This window comes from Naegleria fowleri (genome assembly GCF_008403515.1).
Source record: "Naegleria fowleri strain ATCC 30894 chromosome Unknown tig66, whole genome shotgun sequence".
In the NCBI taxonomy this organism is placed as follows: domain Eukaryota; phylum Heterolobosea; class Eutetramitea; order Acrasida; family Naegleriidae; genus Naegleria; species Naegleria fowleri.
This window is the reverse complement of record NW_025407998.1, coordinates 605,032-620,443: the sequence shown is the minus strand read 5'-3', so window position 1 is coordinate 620,443 and position 15,412 is coordinate 605,032. Positions and strand designations below refer to the sequence as shown.

At 37.2% G+C, this 15,412-nt stretch overlaps 6 protein-coding genes across 6 annotated transcripts; 4 read left to right on the top strand and 2 right to left on the bottom strand.

The window, feature by feature from the left end:
• Positions 1-5: 5 nt before the first annotated feature.
• On the bottom strand, positions 6-860 carry FDP41_009092 (uncharacterized protein; the record flags this gene model as incomplete). The annotated part of the gene is made up of 2 exons (XM_044713015.1): positions 6-496; positions 641-860. The coding sequence occupies 2 exons, from the start codon at positions 858-860 to the stop codon at positions 6-8; spliced, it is 711 nt and encodes a 236-aa protein (XP_044557557.1).
• Positions 861-2,110: 1,250 nt separating this feature from the next.
• On the top strand, positions 2,111-7,330 carry FDP41_009091 (uncharacterized protein; the record flags this gene model as incomplete). Its single annotated transcript, XM_044713014.1, has 5 exons — positions 2,111-2,700; positions 2,867-4,133; positions 4,206-5,290; positions 5,346-6,458; positions 6,568-7,330. The coding sequence occupies 5 exons, from the start codon at positions 2,111-2,113 to the stop codon at positions 7,328-7,330; spliced, it is 4,818 nt and encodes a 1,605-aa protein (XP_044557556.1).
• A 235-nt stretch (positions 7,331-7,565) lies between these two features.
• FDP41_009090 (uncharacterized protein) lies at positions 7,566-9,750 on the top strand (the record flags this gene model as incomplete). The annotated part of the gene is made up of 2 exons (XM_044713013.1): positions 7,566-7,835; positions 7,963-9,750. 2 exons carry the CDS (start codon positions 7,566-7,568, stop codon positions 9,748-9,750), a joined length of 2,058 nt encoding a protein of 685 aa, XP_044557555.1.
• Positions 9,751-9,827: 77 nt separating this feature from the next.
• FDP41_009089 (uncharacterized protein) lies at positions 9,828-11,237 on the bottom strand (the record flags this gene model as incomplete). Its single annotated transcript, XM_044713011.1, has 1 exon — positions 9,828-11,237. One exon carries the CDS (start codon positions 11,235-11,237, stop codon positions 9,828-9,830), a length of 1,410 nt encoding a protein of 469 aa, XP_044557554.1.
• A 479-nt stretch (positions 11,238-11,716) lies between these two features.
• Positions 11,717-14,476, top strand: FDP41_009088 (uncharacterized protein; the record flags this gene model as incomplete). The annotated part of the gene is made up of 4 exons (XM_044713010.1): positions 11,717-11,965; positions 12,150-12,488; positions 12,584-13,196; positions 13,242-14,476. 4 exons carry the CDS (start codon positions 11,717-11,719, stop codon positions 14,474-14,476), a joined length of 2,436 nt encoding a protein of 811 aa, XP_044557553.1.
• Positions 14,477-14,751: 275 nt separating this feature from the next.
• On the top strand, positions 14,752-15,343 carry FDP41_009087 (uncharacterized protein; the record flags this gene model as incomplete). Its single annotated transcript, XM_044713009.1, has 2 exons — positions 14,752-14,857; positions 14,928-15,343. 2 exons carry the CDS (start codon positions 14,752-14,754, stop codon positions 15,341-15,343), a joined length of 522 nt encoding a protein of 173 aa, XP_044557552.1.
• Between the last annotated feature and the right edge of the window lie 69 nt (positions 15,344-15,412).

Sequence of the window (15,412 nt, the reverse complement as noted above, 5' to 3'; positions counted from 1 at the left end):
TGTTTTTACTTGTTCGTGTCTTGAAATGCAGCCAAATCACTCTCTGCATTTTGTTTTCCACATGAATTAAATAATCCTCCAAAACCTCTCTTTGATTTTTGTGAACTTTCATTCTTGGAATTTTTCACAGGTTCTTCTTCAATCATTTCTTCGTGATCAAATTCTCCATTTCGATCCTTTCTCACTGTTCTCACAAGTGCATGGAATGCATTTTCAATATTAATATTGGCTTTGGCAGAGGTTTCAAAGAATTTAGTTTTGGCAAATTGTTTAGCGAATTCTTCTCCTTCCTTATAAGTGACAGCTCGTTCATTCGAGAGATCACATTTATTTCCAAGAAAGACGACTGGAATTCCTTCTTCTCCGACATCACGTGATCGTAACAATTGACTGTAAATATCTTGAACTTCTTGGAAAGAGGAAGCATCGGTCACAGAATAGACAAGAACAAATCCATCACCTTCTCTCATGTATTGATCTCTCATGGCAGTAAATTCTGTAAAATGTGTGAAATGTGAATGGTTATTATTGTGTCAATGGTTATTATTATTATTTGTGAATGATTATTATTGTGTCAATGGTGACAATAGGATTTGTGTGAATGATTTTAATATTTTGAAATGCAATTCTTATTACAAACCTTCTTGTCCTGCTGTATCAAGTAAATTAATTTTAACAGGTCGAGAATCGACGGAACATTGTTTGGTGTAGGCATCTTCGATGGTTGGATTGTACGAGTCGCGATATTCACCTTTGATGAATTGGATGGTAATGGATGATTTTCCGACAGCTCCTGTGCCGAGCATGACAAATTTCATTTCGTCTCGCTCCGAGAGTTCGATGGTGGATGAAGAGGCCATGATGATGATGTTGTTGTCAATGTTGATAGTTAGGTTTGTTTGGAAATTTTTTTTGGTTGTATTGAAAATGTTCAGTTGGTTGATTAGTGACAGCCCTGTCCATAGTTCAAAGTTCGAGACGTACTTCTGACACCAAGTTCAGAGTGAACCATGTCCACTCTCTGAGAGAAAATCCAAAGCTCGAAACAACATGTCGTAACGGATGAGGAATTTAAGAGCATCTTCATTGGATTCAAACTATGGATTCGTGTATTAATCTGAATCCGATTTTAGAAGCATGATCTCACGTGAGAGGATCCCAACGCGTTGATGGCATGATTTTCATTGATGCAAATGGAAATATGATGATTGACCCCTTTGATGTGTTATGATAACATTCAACCTCATCCATAAAACGTTCGAGAATGTGTTGGAGAGAGGATGATGAGATAGATTCGAGGAATTAACCGACAGTCGTTCACCTCCTCCTTCATCATCATGATCTACAACTAGGGGGATCTTAGGTCAAAAACAGATCAAGGGCATCTCTCTCCATAACAAGAACCGGTTATTCTTTGGGAGAGAGAATTTCTGAATTAAGTGGGCCCACTACAACTTGTATTGACTCGTAATGATGTTTGCTGTTTGTTCAATCATGATCCTCCAGTTATGAATATTTACAATGAACGATGAAGACTGAAGGATATCTCTTCATTTGTTTTTTTGGATAAATTCTTGACAAAATCATCTTCTCAAAGATTCATCCAGTAGTGATCAGCATTTTGGCATACAATGATAGAAACATTCAGGTAAAAAACAAAACACATCATCTGTGGCTTCCTTCAAGATCATCATCATCAACATCATTGACTGATTCAACCTAACGTCAAAACGAAATGCTCAGTGAAATTGCAAGCTTTAATCAAAGCTACAAAAGTGCAGATGAGTCATGCGTTTCACGATCAAGTCAGCCCTCAGTGACAAGAGAGTTCAACAGCTATTTGACAACAAGCATACATTCTCTACAGATTAATACACCACGATTAGGATGGAGATGGTATATTGGAACATTAATACCACAAATTATTTATTTGTGGTGCGTCATAATGATGCCAACAGCGAGGAATTATAATTGGGGCAGTGTTGGTTCTCTTATATTCGACGTTTTAAACTTTCCATTAACTTTTTTTGTTCACTGGTTGGGGTATACGGAAGGAACAGTAATTGTATGCTTAATATTTACGTTTGTTGGATTGTGCTATTTGGTTTGGATGATTTCATTATGGGCCATCAACAACGCTCATAACCATCTGTCAAAAGTCAAAGCAGTACTCTACGTGCTAGGAATAGTTTCTCAAACTCTCTCCTTTTTTTTCATTTATGCAATGGCTGGATTCTATGATTGCAGTAGGACCCACATTATTGTTGAAACTCTAGAATTAACGTTGAATAGGTTTCCATCGGTAGCTTGCAATGGATCACAAAACACTGTTTTGATGGCTCTCTCCATTGTCGCCACTTTATGCTTTTTCATTTTCGTTCTCTTCTCACGACTCATGACACAAGATTTGCATCCACTGAGTTTCACTCCTTTGGTTGCCTCACATCCATACCTTTTATTATTGCTTGATATCATTTCAATGGTTGGTCTTGTTGGAATGTTTGCCATTCCAATCGAATACTCGTATGCTGCTGTTGCCTTCAATACTCTTCTGTCCTTATTCTTTTTGTTGGCAACAGTGAAAAGCTGTCCCTTCTTTCGGCGGATTGATAACTCTTTAATGACTGGTGTGGCATGTGCAAGGTTAGGAGCTTGTGTAGGAACACTTGTGAATACAATTGTGAATCAAAAGAAAGATCTGTATTTAGGACTTGAATTAGGTGTTGTTTTAACATTGGGACTTGTAATTTGCGGATTCATTGCCGGCTTTTTTTTTTTTTTTTGCAACAGAGGCCTATTTATATTTCATCATAAAATCAGTGAGAAGTAGAATTTTGGAAGAAATTGAACTTCACATTGAAAATAGCCCTCAAGGAGCGTCGCTTTACAACGACAAGAAAGCAATTCTCACCGTTTTAGATAATAAGGCGTTGATAATCTTCCAAGAAATGATAGAAGAAAAGAAATTATCTTATTTACGTGACTTTTTCAAATTTTGTAACAAGTCATCATTTACAACGGTAGTCACAAGACAGGAAGGTGGTGACGTTGTACTCACTGAGAAGGATTTAGCAATGACTTTTTCAAAGTTATTCCTGTTAAGAAAATCGTCAGATATGGACCTACTCTATTTTGCTGCATTGCTGATGGGATATGATCACAGGAATGAGGGAAGTTTTAGTACCTCACAAGCAATCGATCTAATGAATCGAGTATCAAGAAACACCAAGAATTTTCTATTTCGAATGGTTGTTCACTATCGAATCAAGGAAATGCAGCATTACTCTTCAGAACATAATATTATTGAAGATGTGAACGATTCTGACTCGAAAGTACAAAGTGTGAAGCTTGCTCAAGAAACATTACTTAGTTTGCATAGAGACTTTTTCAAAGAAATGATCAGCGATCCTGTGAAGACGAGCAGTCTTGAAAAGATAACCAAAAAGATGACAGAGGTGACTAACGAGTGTGATCAATTGTTCAAAGAGCTCCTGGTGAACAAGAAGAATACCACATATATGAGAATGTATGCATCCTATGTAGAAAATTTACTGTTCGATAAGGAGCTGGCTCAAGCAATTAACATGGAGGCAAGTCAAATGGAGGAGGAACAACGCTTAGCACAATATGTTTCCTTCCGTAAAAAGTCTCTCTCCCACCAACTTGTTCCAACGAATGATAATAACCAGTCATTCAATAAGAAATACAAATCCTTTGTAGAAAACAACCCTCAAAACATGTCCATGTATGAGCAAGATCACAACCAAGGCCAAGAAATGCTCGATAATTTAGAAAGCACAAGTTCCGTTGGATTTGAGTACGAACAGAAAAAGGATTATCTTTTTAGAAATGCATTGAAAACTAGAGTCTCTGATAGAACGATATTTTTCTCCTTTTTTTTCTATATCCTTTTGTGTATTGCTTTGATTATTGGAGGAATTGTTCTGCACATTATAGATAGTGCTCAAATCAAGAAAAATATTGTTAATTTGAGATATGTCTGCATGCCTCAAACCGCTCCACTCTCGATCATGAGAAATATCAGAAATATGCAAAACTTTATTAATGTTTTCCTGAATTATGGATACAATTGGCCTGCATACGATCATGAATTCCCTTTGCCAAGCAAAAAGGTAGGTAGAAGATCTTTCTTTGGACAGAGCATGAACAGAAATGTAATAACGAATTGTCATGCATGAACATAGGAATATGTGAATTATTTTTTTGAAAGACTCTCAAATGACAAGACCATTATGGATGAACTGATTGCATTGGGTCAGGCCATTCAATTTGATGCAGCTACTTATACGGAGTACGGAAAAAGCATGTACACGACCTACGTTCCTGGTTTTGAATCGATACCAGAATTGGGGAAAACATTTACAGGAACCCCACAGCCAAGAAATGTCTCTATTATTGAGATTACGAACTCTATTCTCAAATATACCCAGCAGATAATGAATGAAGATTTTCCATATCCATATCTAAATGATGCTGTTGACATGAACAGTCTCAATACAACACTTGCCAGAGAAGTTATTACCAAGATTATGAATTCTACATTTATGGAATCTTTTTCATCATTTAGTTTCATGTATTTGTGGATCAACAAAATTCACTTTAGTGAAATTTACAAAGGATTTTGTGATATATATGTCGAAAAATGCAAAGATTCTACCCAACACTTGATTTTACAGATCGAAATATACTTTTTTGTTACTTTGGGATTGAGCTTTGTGGTTGGATTTATCCTCGTGGTCATCATTTTCCAGAATCAAATGTATTTCAAAAGATTGGTGAAACTGCTCGAAAAACAAATGACAAAAGATATGATTGGAAAAATTTATCATACTCTCAGCAAGAAGACATGTGTTGAAGCGTCGCTGGACTCCACAGTTGTTTACAAAGCATTCAGATCAAAATATGCACCTATCGTGATAATTTGCTTGTTGTCCTTGCTCGTTCCCCTCTGTGTAGGGTTATTTTATTTGGAAACTTTGAATAATGCTAATAACGCCTTATTTACTTTTACTAACGTAGGGCTCTCTTCCAATGTTATTGGTCACATGCAAAGAAACTCGTTTTATTTAGGGGAATTATTCACCAATTTTGGCTTGAAGAACTTTGTTGACACCGGCAATGTTAAATATGGGAACAAATATTTGTCAGAATATGAAAGCATTGATCAATTGTACAAGTTGGTTCGATATGAGACTGATATGGTAGCTGCAAACTGGAATGAGCTAATTTATGGAGATGTTACCAAGCCCAATGATGATCCTGTCATAGGGTAAGTATAGCTCACAAACCTTTGCATATTACTAACGTTCACATCAATTTTATAGATTATATCCTTCTCTGGACAAGCTGCTGAAGAGTGGTGTTGCATCCAATTGTACAGAATATTTATCGTCACACAATATGACATTTAACTTGAACACAAATATTCAATACTGTTTAGGAATTGAGAAAGTAATGACCGATTACCTTACTGAATCTACTGAATTTTGTGAACGAACAAGAAATGTGTATCTCGCCCAACTCAACTCGTCCCAAAATTTGGATCCAACAGAAATATTTATGGAGCATAATTTTGTCAGCATGATTTCATATCCTCTCACTGACAAGCTTGTCATTTACATGAATGAATTTGTAAGAGTGTCTGGAGAGTTGTCACTTGTGATGTTACTTATTTTTAGCAGTTGTGGACTACTTTTGATCTTCATTTTTGGTAAAATTTTACATTCCATGCTCAAGAATGCCACAGATCATTATCAGCAGTCTAGAATGCTGCTGAATTATATTCCCATTGATTTTGTGGATCGAAATGAGATTCTTAGAAATCTAATACTTTATCATCAATTTCCTAATCCAATCTTGCAAAAGTTTTCAAATCGCAGAATACATCCAGGTAGCTCTGAAGACGAAGGCACAATCTTTAAGGGCGTTTCTAACATCATTAACTCTAACGTTGATGGATCAGCGATTATCAATGAACAGGGAGAGGTTGAGCTGTGCAATCCATCTGCATTGCGAATGTTTGGCCTCTCAAGTGTTGATATTTTAGGAAATTCGATATACAGCTTATTTTCTTCTGGAGAGTCTCAAACTCAAGTCAAGAAAGTAGTTGCCTCTCTCTTTGAACAAAGCAAACGATCAACGGATGGGTCAGCTCACGAAACATTCGAAGTTGAATGCGTGCGTAGGAATCAAAGCAAATTCCCAGCGAGACTCACACTGTTTACAACTCGTGTTTCACAAAGAGGAATTATCCTTGTGATTACCATCAAAGATATGACTTCAGAAAAGAAACAACAAACCTTGTTAAACGAGGAGAAGAAGAATTCGGAAAATTTACTAAAGAATATTTTACCTGAAGCGGTGGGAAATCGATTGAAACAAGGAGAGACGTTCATCGCAGAAAAGCTTGGAGATATTTCTTGTTTCTTTAGTGACATGTAAGTAAGAAGAGCTCTTCATTATTGTTTTATTCATAGCATTTTCTGTTTCTCTGTTTTCGTGTTTATATTTTTCACTTTGATGTTTCCGCTTGTTCATACTTATTAGGGTTGGGTTCACAAATTTCAGTTCTGGAATGCAGCCCACTGAATTGGTAAAGATGCTCAACATTATAGTGAATGGATTTGACACCTTGGTGGAGATGTATCACTTGGAAAAGATTAAAACCATTGGAGATGCCTATTTTGCAGTAGGAGGTTTGCATGGTGCAGCGTCGTCAGATCATCCTGAAAGAACACTACGCTTTGCAATGGACACTTTCAAAGTCATTCGAGATTTCAACGATGGCAAACATGGAATCACTTTAGAAGAAGGTCATTTGTTGAATATTAGAGTGGGCATCAATACTGGTCGTGCAGTTGCTGGTGTGATTGGGAAGATCAAATTTGCCTATGACCTGTGGGGAGACACCATCAATACAGCCTCTCGAATGGAATCGACAGGAGTTCCTGGTCGAATTCAAATTTCAAGATCGACCTATGAACGAGTGTACGATCTAGGTTATGAATTTGAAGAACGAATGGTGGAGGTGAAAGGTAAAGGTAAAATGCAAAGCTATCTGTTGAAGGCCAAGCATCACATCAATCCCTTACCAGAACACACCAACAACACCAACAACCCCAACAACAGTTACAGTAGTGGTGGTGATGATGATGACTCTCATTTCATCCAAAGTAATGAACATGATCAGAGTGAAAACAACAGTTGTGTCAACGTTAACAACCATAATCAAACAGAGTTGAGAGATGCAGAACAGAGTGCCATGACCAGCTCGTTAGAATTTAGTTCCGTGAGAGTTGTTCGGCACTGATTTCCCCTTGTCTATAAAGTTGTAAACATTCGCCCAATACGGAGAAATTCGAATATTTCCATATAAAGAACGGGAATTAAGAAAAACACTTTCAAAAAAAAATTTCCACATCAAGAGAGCGAAAGTTTTGCATCCTCTTCTCTCGAACATTTTGATCGGACACAACCCTCTTCTCTAGCCGAGCCTCTTCTCTCTCTTGAATCTTGTTATTATTGATCGACTCCACTATCAATCAATGGCACCCAACGACAATACTGCCCAGCATCGCCGTCTTCAGGTTCATTTGAATCACTTGATGGGGGCTTCCTCAAGTGTAAACCCTGAGGAAATGCTTCTTCACGATCAAACCTATGGAATTCAACGAAAATTGGAGAGAAATGATACCAGTGCCACTACATCATCCTCTCTTGTATTGGAACATAACTTTACAAAAGCAAGACAATACGGATCCAACGGAGTCGATGTTGAGACTTTAAAGGCTTTCTTGGATGGTAAATATGCTGATGTAAGTACTTATGAATCAATGCTGTTCATAGATGTATTATTTCTCTCATCATGATCATCCTTTGTTTTCCTCTCTTTTGAATTCACTTTATCTTGTTGAAACATTGACATGATCATCACAACAACAGACCAAGGAAAGAGTGAGACAAACATTGGCAAAAGGAAATTTCCCTCACTTCTTTGACTATGACACTTTGCATTACCAAGAAGCCCGTAGAGTGTTGATGGGATGGGCAAAAACCTTTGCCGATGAACTTCCATTTGATTTATTGAATACTCTCAGAAATGATTATGGAAGATTTGTTGCATGGTTTGAAGCATTTGGTCATTTCAACACTTCACTTTGTGTCAAGATGGCTGTTCAATACTCATTGTTTTGTGGTACCTTGGCAAACTTGGGTACAGATAGACATCACGAATTTGTTAAATTGGGCCAAAGACTTCAAGTATTGGGTTGCTTTGGTATGACAGAAAAAGGACACGGTTCAAATGTCCGAGGTATTGAAACAACTGCTACCTACGACCCAAAGACTCAAGAATTTATTATCAACACACCAAATCCAAAAGCAATGAAGACATGGATCGGAGGTGGACAATTTTGTCACTACTCTGTAGTTTTTGCTCAACTCATTTTGAATGGAGAAAGAAAGGGAGTTCATGTTTTCTTGGTTCCAATGCGTGACAGAAACACACAAAAGTTATTACCTGGAGTTTATGTTGAGGATGTTGAATACAAGTTAGGATTGAACGGAATTGACAATTATTCCTTCGGATTTAATAATGTTCGTATTCCTCGTACTAATCTCCTCAACAGATTCAGTGACGTGACTCCTGACGGTAAATATATCTGTAAATTCAAGACAGAATCACAACATTTTGGTGCCACCGTTGGAGAATTGAGTGGAGGTAGAGTCGTCATTGCAGGTCTTGGCTCTGCTTGTGTTAAATCCTGTCTTGCTATTGCTGTAAGATACGGCTTTACTAGAAAACAATTCGGACCACCAGGAAAGGGTGAAATTTCAATTATGGAATATCCATCTCACTACACTAGATTGATGCCTTTGGTTGCTAAAACATATGCCTTGTCATCTGCATTGTCCTATGTTCGTGAACAATATCATCACAAGCACAAGAATGCAGAAGCTAATGCTCTTGGACACTGTTTGACATCAGCCATCAAGGTTGCAGGCAGCTTCCATACCATCAACACTGCTGACATTTGTAGACAAGCATGTGGAGGTGCTGGTTTCCGTGCTCCAAACCTTATTTCTGGATTTTTGAGAGATACTCACGTCTTTGTTACATTTGAAGGAGACAATCAAGTATTACTCCAACAAGTTGCCAAGTACCTCATTGCTCAATATGCTCAAGCTGTGAAACAAGGATGTTTCTGTGGCACTGTTCTTGAATACTACAAAGATGGAAAGGTAGAATTTAATGGAGAACAAGATTTGACATGTCCAAAATATCAACTCTACTTGTTCAGAGCTAGAGAGATTAAGATGGTAGAAGAATTGATTAAGAGATTGAGAGATAGAGAAGGAAAGGGTGAGGACGAATGGGAGGCTTGGAAGAATGAAATTGTGTTTGCCAATGAACTTGGTATGGCATTTGCTGACAGAATGGTTCACGAACAATTCTTGAAGGCCTCTAACTTGTGCAGCTTCTCAATCTCCAATACTCTCACTCTTTTATGCAAGTTGAATGGTTTGACACAAATTCAAAAAGCTTTGGGTTGGTTAGTTAGCAATGGAGTATTGTGTCCAAACCTTGGAAAGAAGGTTGATTCACTTGTTGTCTCTTACTCCCAAGAGGTCAGCAAGATTGCTTTGGAGTTGATCGATGCATTTGCTATCCCCAGTCAAATGCTTCCACCAAAATGGGATCTTAGCGATTATACCGTCACTGAAAATTAATGTATTTCTAGTCATCATAAACCTCTTTGTTAAATTTACTCAAGCAAAAGCAACACATTTTATTGTTGGCCTCAACCTCAATTAATTCTTTGCTTCATATGAGGCAACACAAATGAATCAGACCAAAGTCGCTTCGTTTGATTGGAAAATGTGTTCGCTTCCTGATTGCTTTTTCGCTGTTTATCGAGCGACCAGAATGCTTGTCGCAAAGATTGCACAAAATATGTCCAGCACAATGCATATCGCACCACACACAATACTTGTGACGTGTTGGTACTATCAATTTCGATATAAGGAATTCGTAGTTCATCAGCGAATGGTTTAAATTGAGTTTCCCTGTTCGTAAGGTATGAAGTGAGGTTTTTGGGAGAAATTAGGTCATGTTTTGTTGCAACTAAAATAAGTTCAGGCCTATTAGACTTGAAGTTACCATTAATGATTGTGCTATATACCCAATGTTTTAACTTTACAAATGACTCGATATTGGACGAGTCGAACAATAAAATTAGAAAGTTCATTCGTCTCAAGAAATAGGGTGGCATCTCTGACATGCTTTGATATTCATCCCAAATTTGATATGAATTGGAATTAAAGCTTTCAAAGTTGGAGGAGGTAGAATTGGAAGGAGTGTGGAGTGTAACTGTATCATCGAAACAATTCTGTTCACTGGAGATACCATGTATCCTTTCTTTTTGAGCTCTGTATGTTTTAAAGAAGGTGGTTTTTGACATGCATTTTTCTCCAACTATTGCAATTCTTGCGAATGCATCTCTCGCAAACGATTGAGTTTCATTTCTTCTTTGAGGGGAATTATTCTGAGGCTTAAATAAATTATTGATCAAGTTAAACACAGAAAAGACTTTCTCTTGGTGATGCAAAAGTCGTTTGGCCTCCGATACGGTGATCGTTTTGAAAGTATCAATTTTGCGAATGATCTTACTCAAATCATTATAATCACGATTGGGTCGTCTCGAGAACGAGGTGAGTTCACCATTTCGCAAGGTTTGAGAAAGGGGCATCTCGAACACTCCACTCATCGCCAATGGATCCATCTTTTGTTGTGAAGATGAGAGATGCATGATATTACTACTACTACAAGGAAGGATATTATTTACATTCATTGCTGAAGAAAGTTGAGTATTGAACGTATTGAACACAACAAGCTCCCAAGTCATCATTCTCAAAAATTGAATTTTTGATTTAAAGCCTTTCTCTTTGTACAGTTTCATCCACTTCTTTTGGCATTGCATTAACATGGAAATGGTATATAAATCTACATACTCAAAGATCATTCTCCAAATTTCGGAAGGACAATAATACCATTGGTTCTCCACAAAAATCGTAGTACTTGGGGTCGGAGTGGTAGTGTTGGAATTGGCATCCTCTCCCGAGCTGATTATCGTGTTATTATGGAATAGACACCTTTCCCAATCATCGGGATGGATACCAATTTCCAGAGGTTTCAGAGGTCTTTTGGCCATCTTCATTATCGGTTACGAGATTACAATTTTAGTAGTGAAAGAGAGAAGAAGAACGAAGAATAAGGCAAATTGAAGGTGTTTCCAAAGTAAATAATATGGCAGTGGAACTATGGAAGCAATTCAGAGAGAGGACCAACCGTTCAGAAATGCAAAAGGGTTCACTCAAAGCTGTTGTGTTGGTTAAAAGTCAATTTTTTGTGCCTAAAAATATTCTCGGCTGAAACTCCAAAAATAACAATTTCTGAAAAGGGATTATTTCAAAACTTGAAAAATTTAAGACAGGTATTGCAACATATGCTTGTTCTGCTGAACAGCTTTGGATTTCCATTATTCAATAACAACAGTCCACAATGAATAATTCTTTTTTCTAGATCCTTCACTGCCCTTCTTTTGGAGTCACCAGTTGATTCGTGAGTGTTGTTTATTGGCAAATTCCAACAACGAAAATGTTTTACAAAAACAAAAAAATCTCCACGGCCATCATCATGAGTGCATCATCGTCCTCATCACAACAACTCGAGATCATCAATGAATTTATCAATTGCTCCTGGGATGATTTACCGGTGGATGTAAAGGAAGTATTGGGAGGAAATAAGAATTTGTTTGATCGGATTTTGAAAGACTATGCCATGGAAAGGCAATTGCCATATGAACAAGCTCCGGTCTCGTTGTCGTTAATGAATAAGAAAGACTATTATTTGGAGATGGTGGAATATTTGAGAAACAACTTACGGGTAAGTGTAAATGAGATGGATGATGGATCATAACCTAAACCAACTTTATATTCTGATTTTGTGTAACACAAAATTATGTTTGCGATACATGTTATTAATCGGAACCTGCTGATTGTGTTTGCTCGGAATTCTTGATGAACTGTATGACATGTTATGTTCTTTTAACGAAATTTTGAATCATCAGTTGTTCCCGTATCAATTTTCAGATGTGATCATTAATGAACTTGGAATTTTACCCTTTACTTTCTATTCAGAGATGGTTTACATGATTATGAAGAATGAAAAATCATACGATATACTTCCAAATTTTACTGCAGCAGACGTCAACAGATTACTTGGAATTGGAAGAAATCAATACATAGACATTATGAACAAGGTGAGGAGTAAAAAATGGACTTGGAGATTCAACAAGGGAATCCTAAAAGAGCAATTGCCTGTACAACCTGTAGATACAAAGATTGATTATTGGTGGATTGTCGATGTCTTTCCAATGCCTCAACAAGAATTTTTGAAAATTTACAATGTGAGTGTCACTGATAATGCTTTTTAATTCCCTCTTATCGATTGAAACCATTGTCATGATATGAACTCAAAAATGACACAAATTCACTTTATTAGACGCTCACTACTGAGGAAGCAATAGCTATTGCCATGGTTAAAAATGAAGGAAAAATTCTTGCATGCAGAATTCCTTATGCAGAATTATTATCAATTTATAGAAAAGGACTGGTTCATTTTCACGTTCCAATCAATAGTGATGATTACATTGTAATTCCTCCCCTCAAAGGTTTCATCATGAACCGAACGCCAAATGATCACTTTGAAAAACTATTGTACGATATTTTAGTCACTTTGGATGAAAGAACTGCAGTTAGTCAATTAGCAAAAATTCTTCAAGTGGACGAAAACATGGTCAAGTCAGCCGTGTCTGTATGTTGCAGACTAGGATTTGCTAAAAAGAAGGTTCAAAAGCCGAAGAACATGACGGATACAAGTGAAGATCAATACAAAAATAGCTGGCAATTGTCAATAGACGAATATCATGATGAAATGATGAGCAATGAGGGTAAGAACAATGTAACACGAAGTGAGAACAATTCCATGCTAGAATTTACCTCCAGCTTCGAAAACAAAGGTGAAAAGATGAAAAGAATATGTTTCTTGTTTGATTCTTCACTCACTGCTTATTTAATGATGGGTAATCTGGCTGAAGGCTTGAAGAATCATGCAGGTGAGTTTTATTGTTTTTGTATATTTGGTATTCTAATTTTTTTAGTGACGCTCTTTGAGGTTGGAAAGATGCCCGACGAATTATTGGATGAATTTTTGAAGGAGCTTGACAAGGTTGTTTGCCCAACTGACAATGAGGGAGAGGCCATTAAATACTATACCCATGCCATTGCTCTCAGAAATACTTTGAGATTCCTGAGACAAAATAGCAAGGAATTTGGAATTGTTGGTTCTGATGGTGGAGTTGATATGATTCGTTGTGAAAGCTTGAACAATTTGGATAATGGAACCAAGATGCGAATTCTTGATATGAATTACGCTATTCTTATTGCTACTGCGCCAATCGCCTCTAGAGCGATCAATTTACCAAACTTGCCCAATTTTTATGGACCTCCACTTCCTCATGTGTCTTCTCCTTGGTTCAAGTTGTACATGTACGTGTCTTGTGAGCTAGGACCAGCAACAGTTTTATTCTGCAGAGGTCAACGTATTCGAAAGCTTCCAGGTATGATTGGAACTAATGAAAAGATTATGATTTCGGGATGGGAACAAGAAGCATATGCAGTCCACTCCAGGATATTGTTGCAAGTTTTGAACGAAGCATTAATGACGTCTCCTAACATGATCCAAATGATTGATGAGAACTCCTCTGAAAATCAAACATTTGATGTACCATTCCCATTTGAGAGATGTAATTATCATCATCATGACAATGGAAGCGCTTTGAAACAAAAACGACATGCTTCAAAAGAAACTGAAAAAAGTGACAGCCAACAAGAAAAACCTGCATTTGCGCTTGACGACTCTCAAGAAGATGAAACTTTAGATGGAGATGCAGTGAAGGCACCTTTGGAAAGCGTAGAGGCAGCTGTTGATGAAATAATTGATTTATCTGAGGAAGATTGGGATACTGTAGAAAAAATTATGAACAAACTCACTGAAAAGCTTCATTTAGAATGCTCTTTTGGATGCGTGAAAATGCTCAAAATTGTAAAGAATGGTGTCACACAAGCCATTGTTCCAACTGATTTACACTTTGGAATTCCACTTTCTAGTTATGATATTAACAAGAAAGTATGCGATGTGGTCATTAAGCGAAGTTTATTTAACGAAGAGAATTTGAAGCGTCACACTCAACATATGAAACAAATGTGTGACGAATTTTTGAACTTTATTCAAAATTACTCAGAGGATTCATGCATTTCCGATCCATCACAAGTGCCTTATCCTTCCAAGGCAATTTATTTTGATGGCAAACAGATTATTTCATACCGATTTTAAATATTGAAAACGAACTATTTATCATTTGATGCTCATCCATGCTTTGATTGTGATTAAATATTAAAGAACTATATGACCACCCATACGCTCATAAGCTTCTTCTAGTAAACCCGCGCTTTGGCATTGGCCTTTCCTTGTTTAAACTAAGCAATCGACAAATTGGAAACAACACCTGTGTAAACGCGCTGACACCCATAAGACTGAACGGATAAACAAATGGCCGACTTGAGAGATATCGTAAAAAAATACAGCGGGCGATTTAATGAAGAGAAAAAATGCAAGCGCCTCTCGACCTTGCTCGAATTAAGGAAGTCTATGAATCGTATGATTATCAGGATTTGGGGTATATAGAGGCTGCTGATGCTCGGGATGCGTTCATTGGTAAGTGTATGAATTTAAATTGAAGGATGATCTCGGTGGTGGATGATTTGTTGGTGGTTGTATACAACAGAACTTGGTTATGACATTACCCTTGAGGAGATGCTAAAATTGATCGATGAGGAGAGTGCCAGTCATGAACTGACTCGACAATCCAGTGAAGACAGTCTCAGTTCAGCTCGTAATTCGGAAGGTTTCAACCCAGATAAAATTGAATTTTATTTGTTTATGGAATTGTTGCAAAAGTATAGTGCTTTAAAAGATGATGAGGCCAATGAAGAAGATATTCTTGATGCATTTTCAGCTCTCGGAGGAAACTACAACAAGAGCGGCACCATCTCTATGAGCGATGTCAAATCGTTTTGCGAAAAATTTGAACTCTCTTTTGATGTCATGCAGCTAGCGAAAGAGAACAACATTCCCATTGATTCCCACAAATTGGACTTTTCACAATTTAAATCCATCTTATCCATTCCCAAGAATCAATAAAATTATTTATTCAACCTTACATTGGACTGAGCTCAAATTACTTCCATTACATCTCCTTCTTTTCCTTCT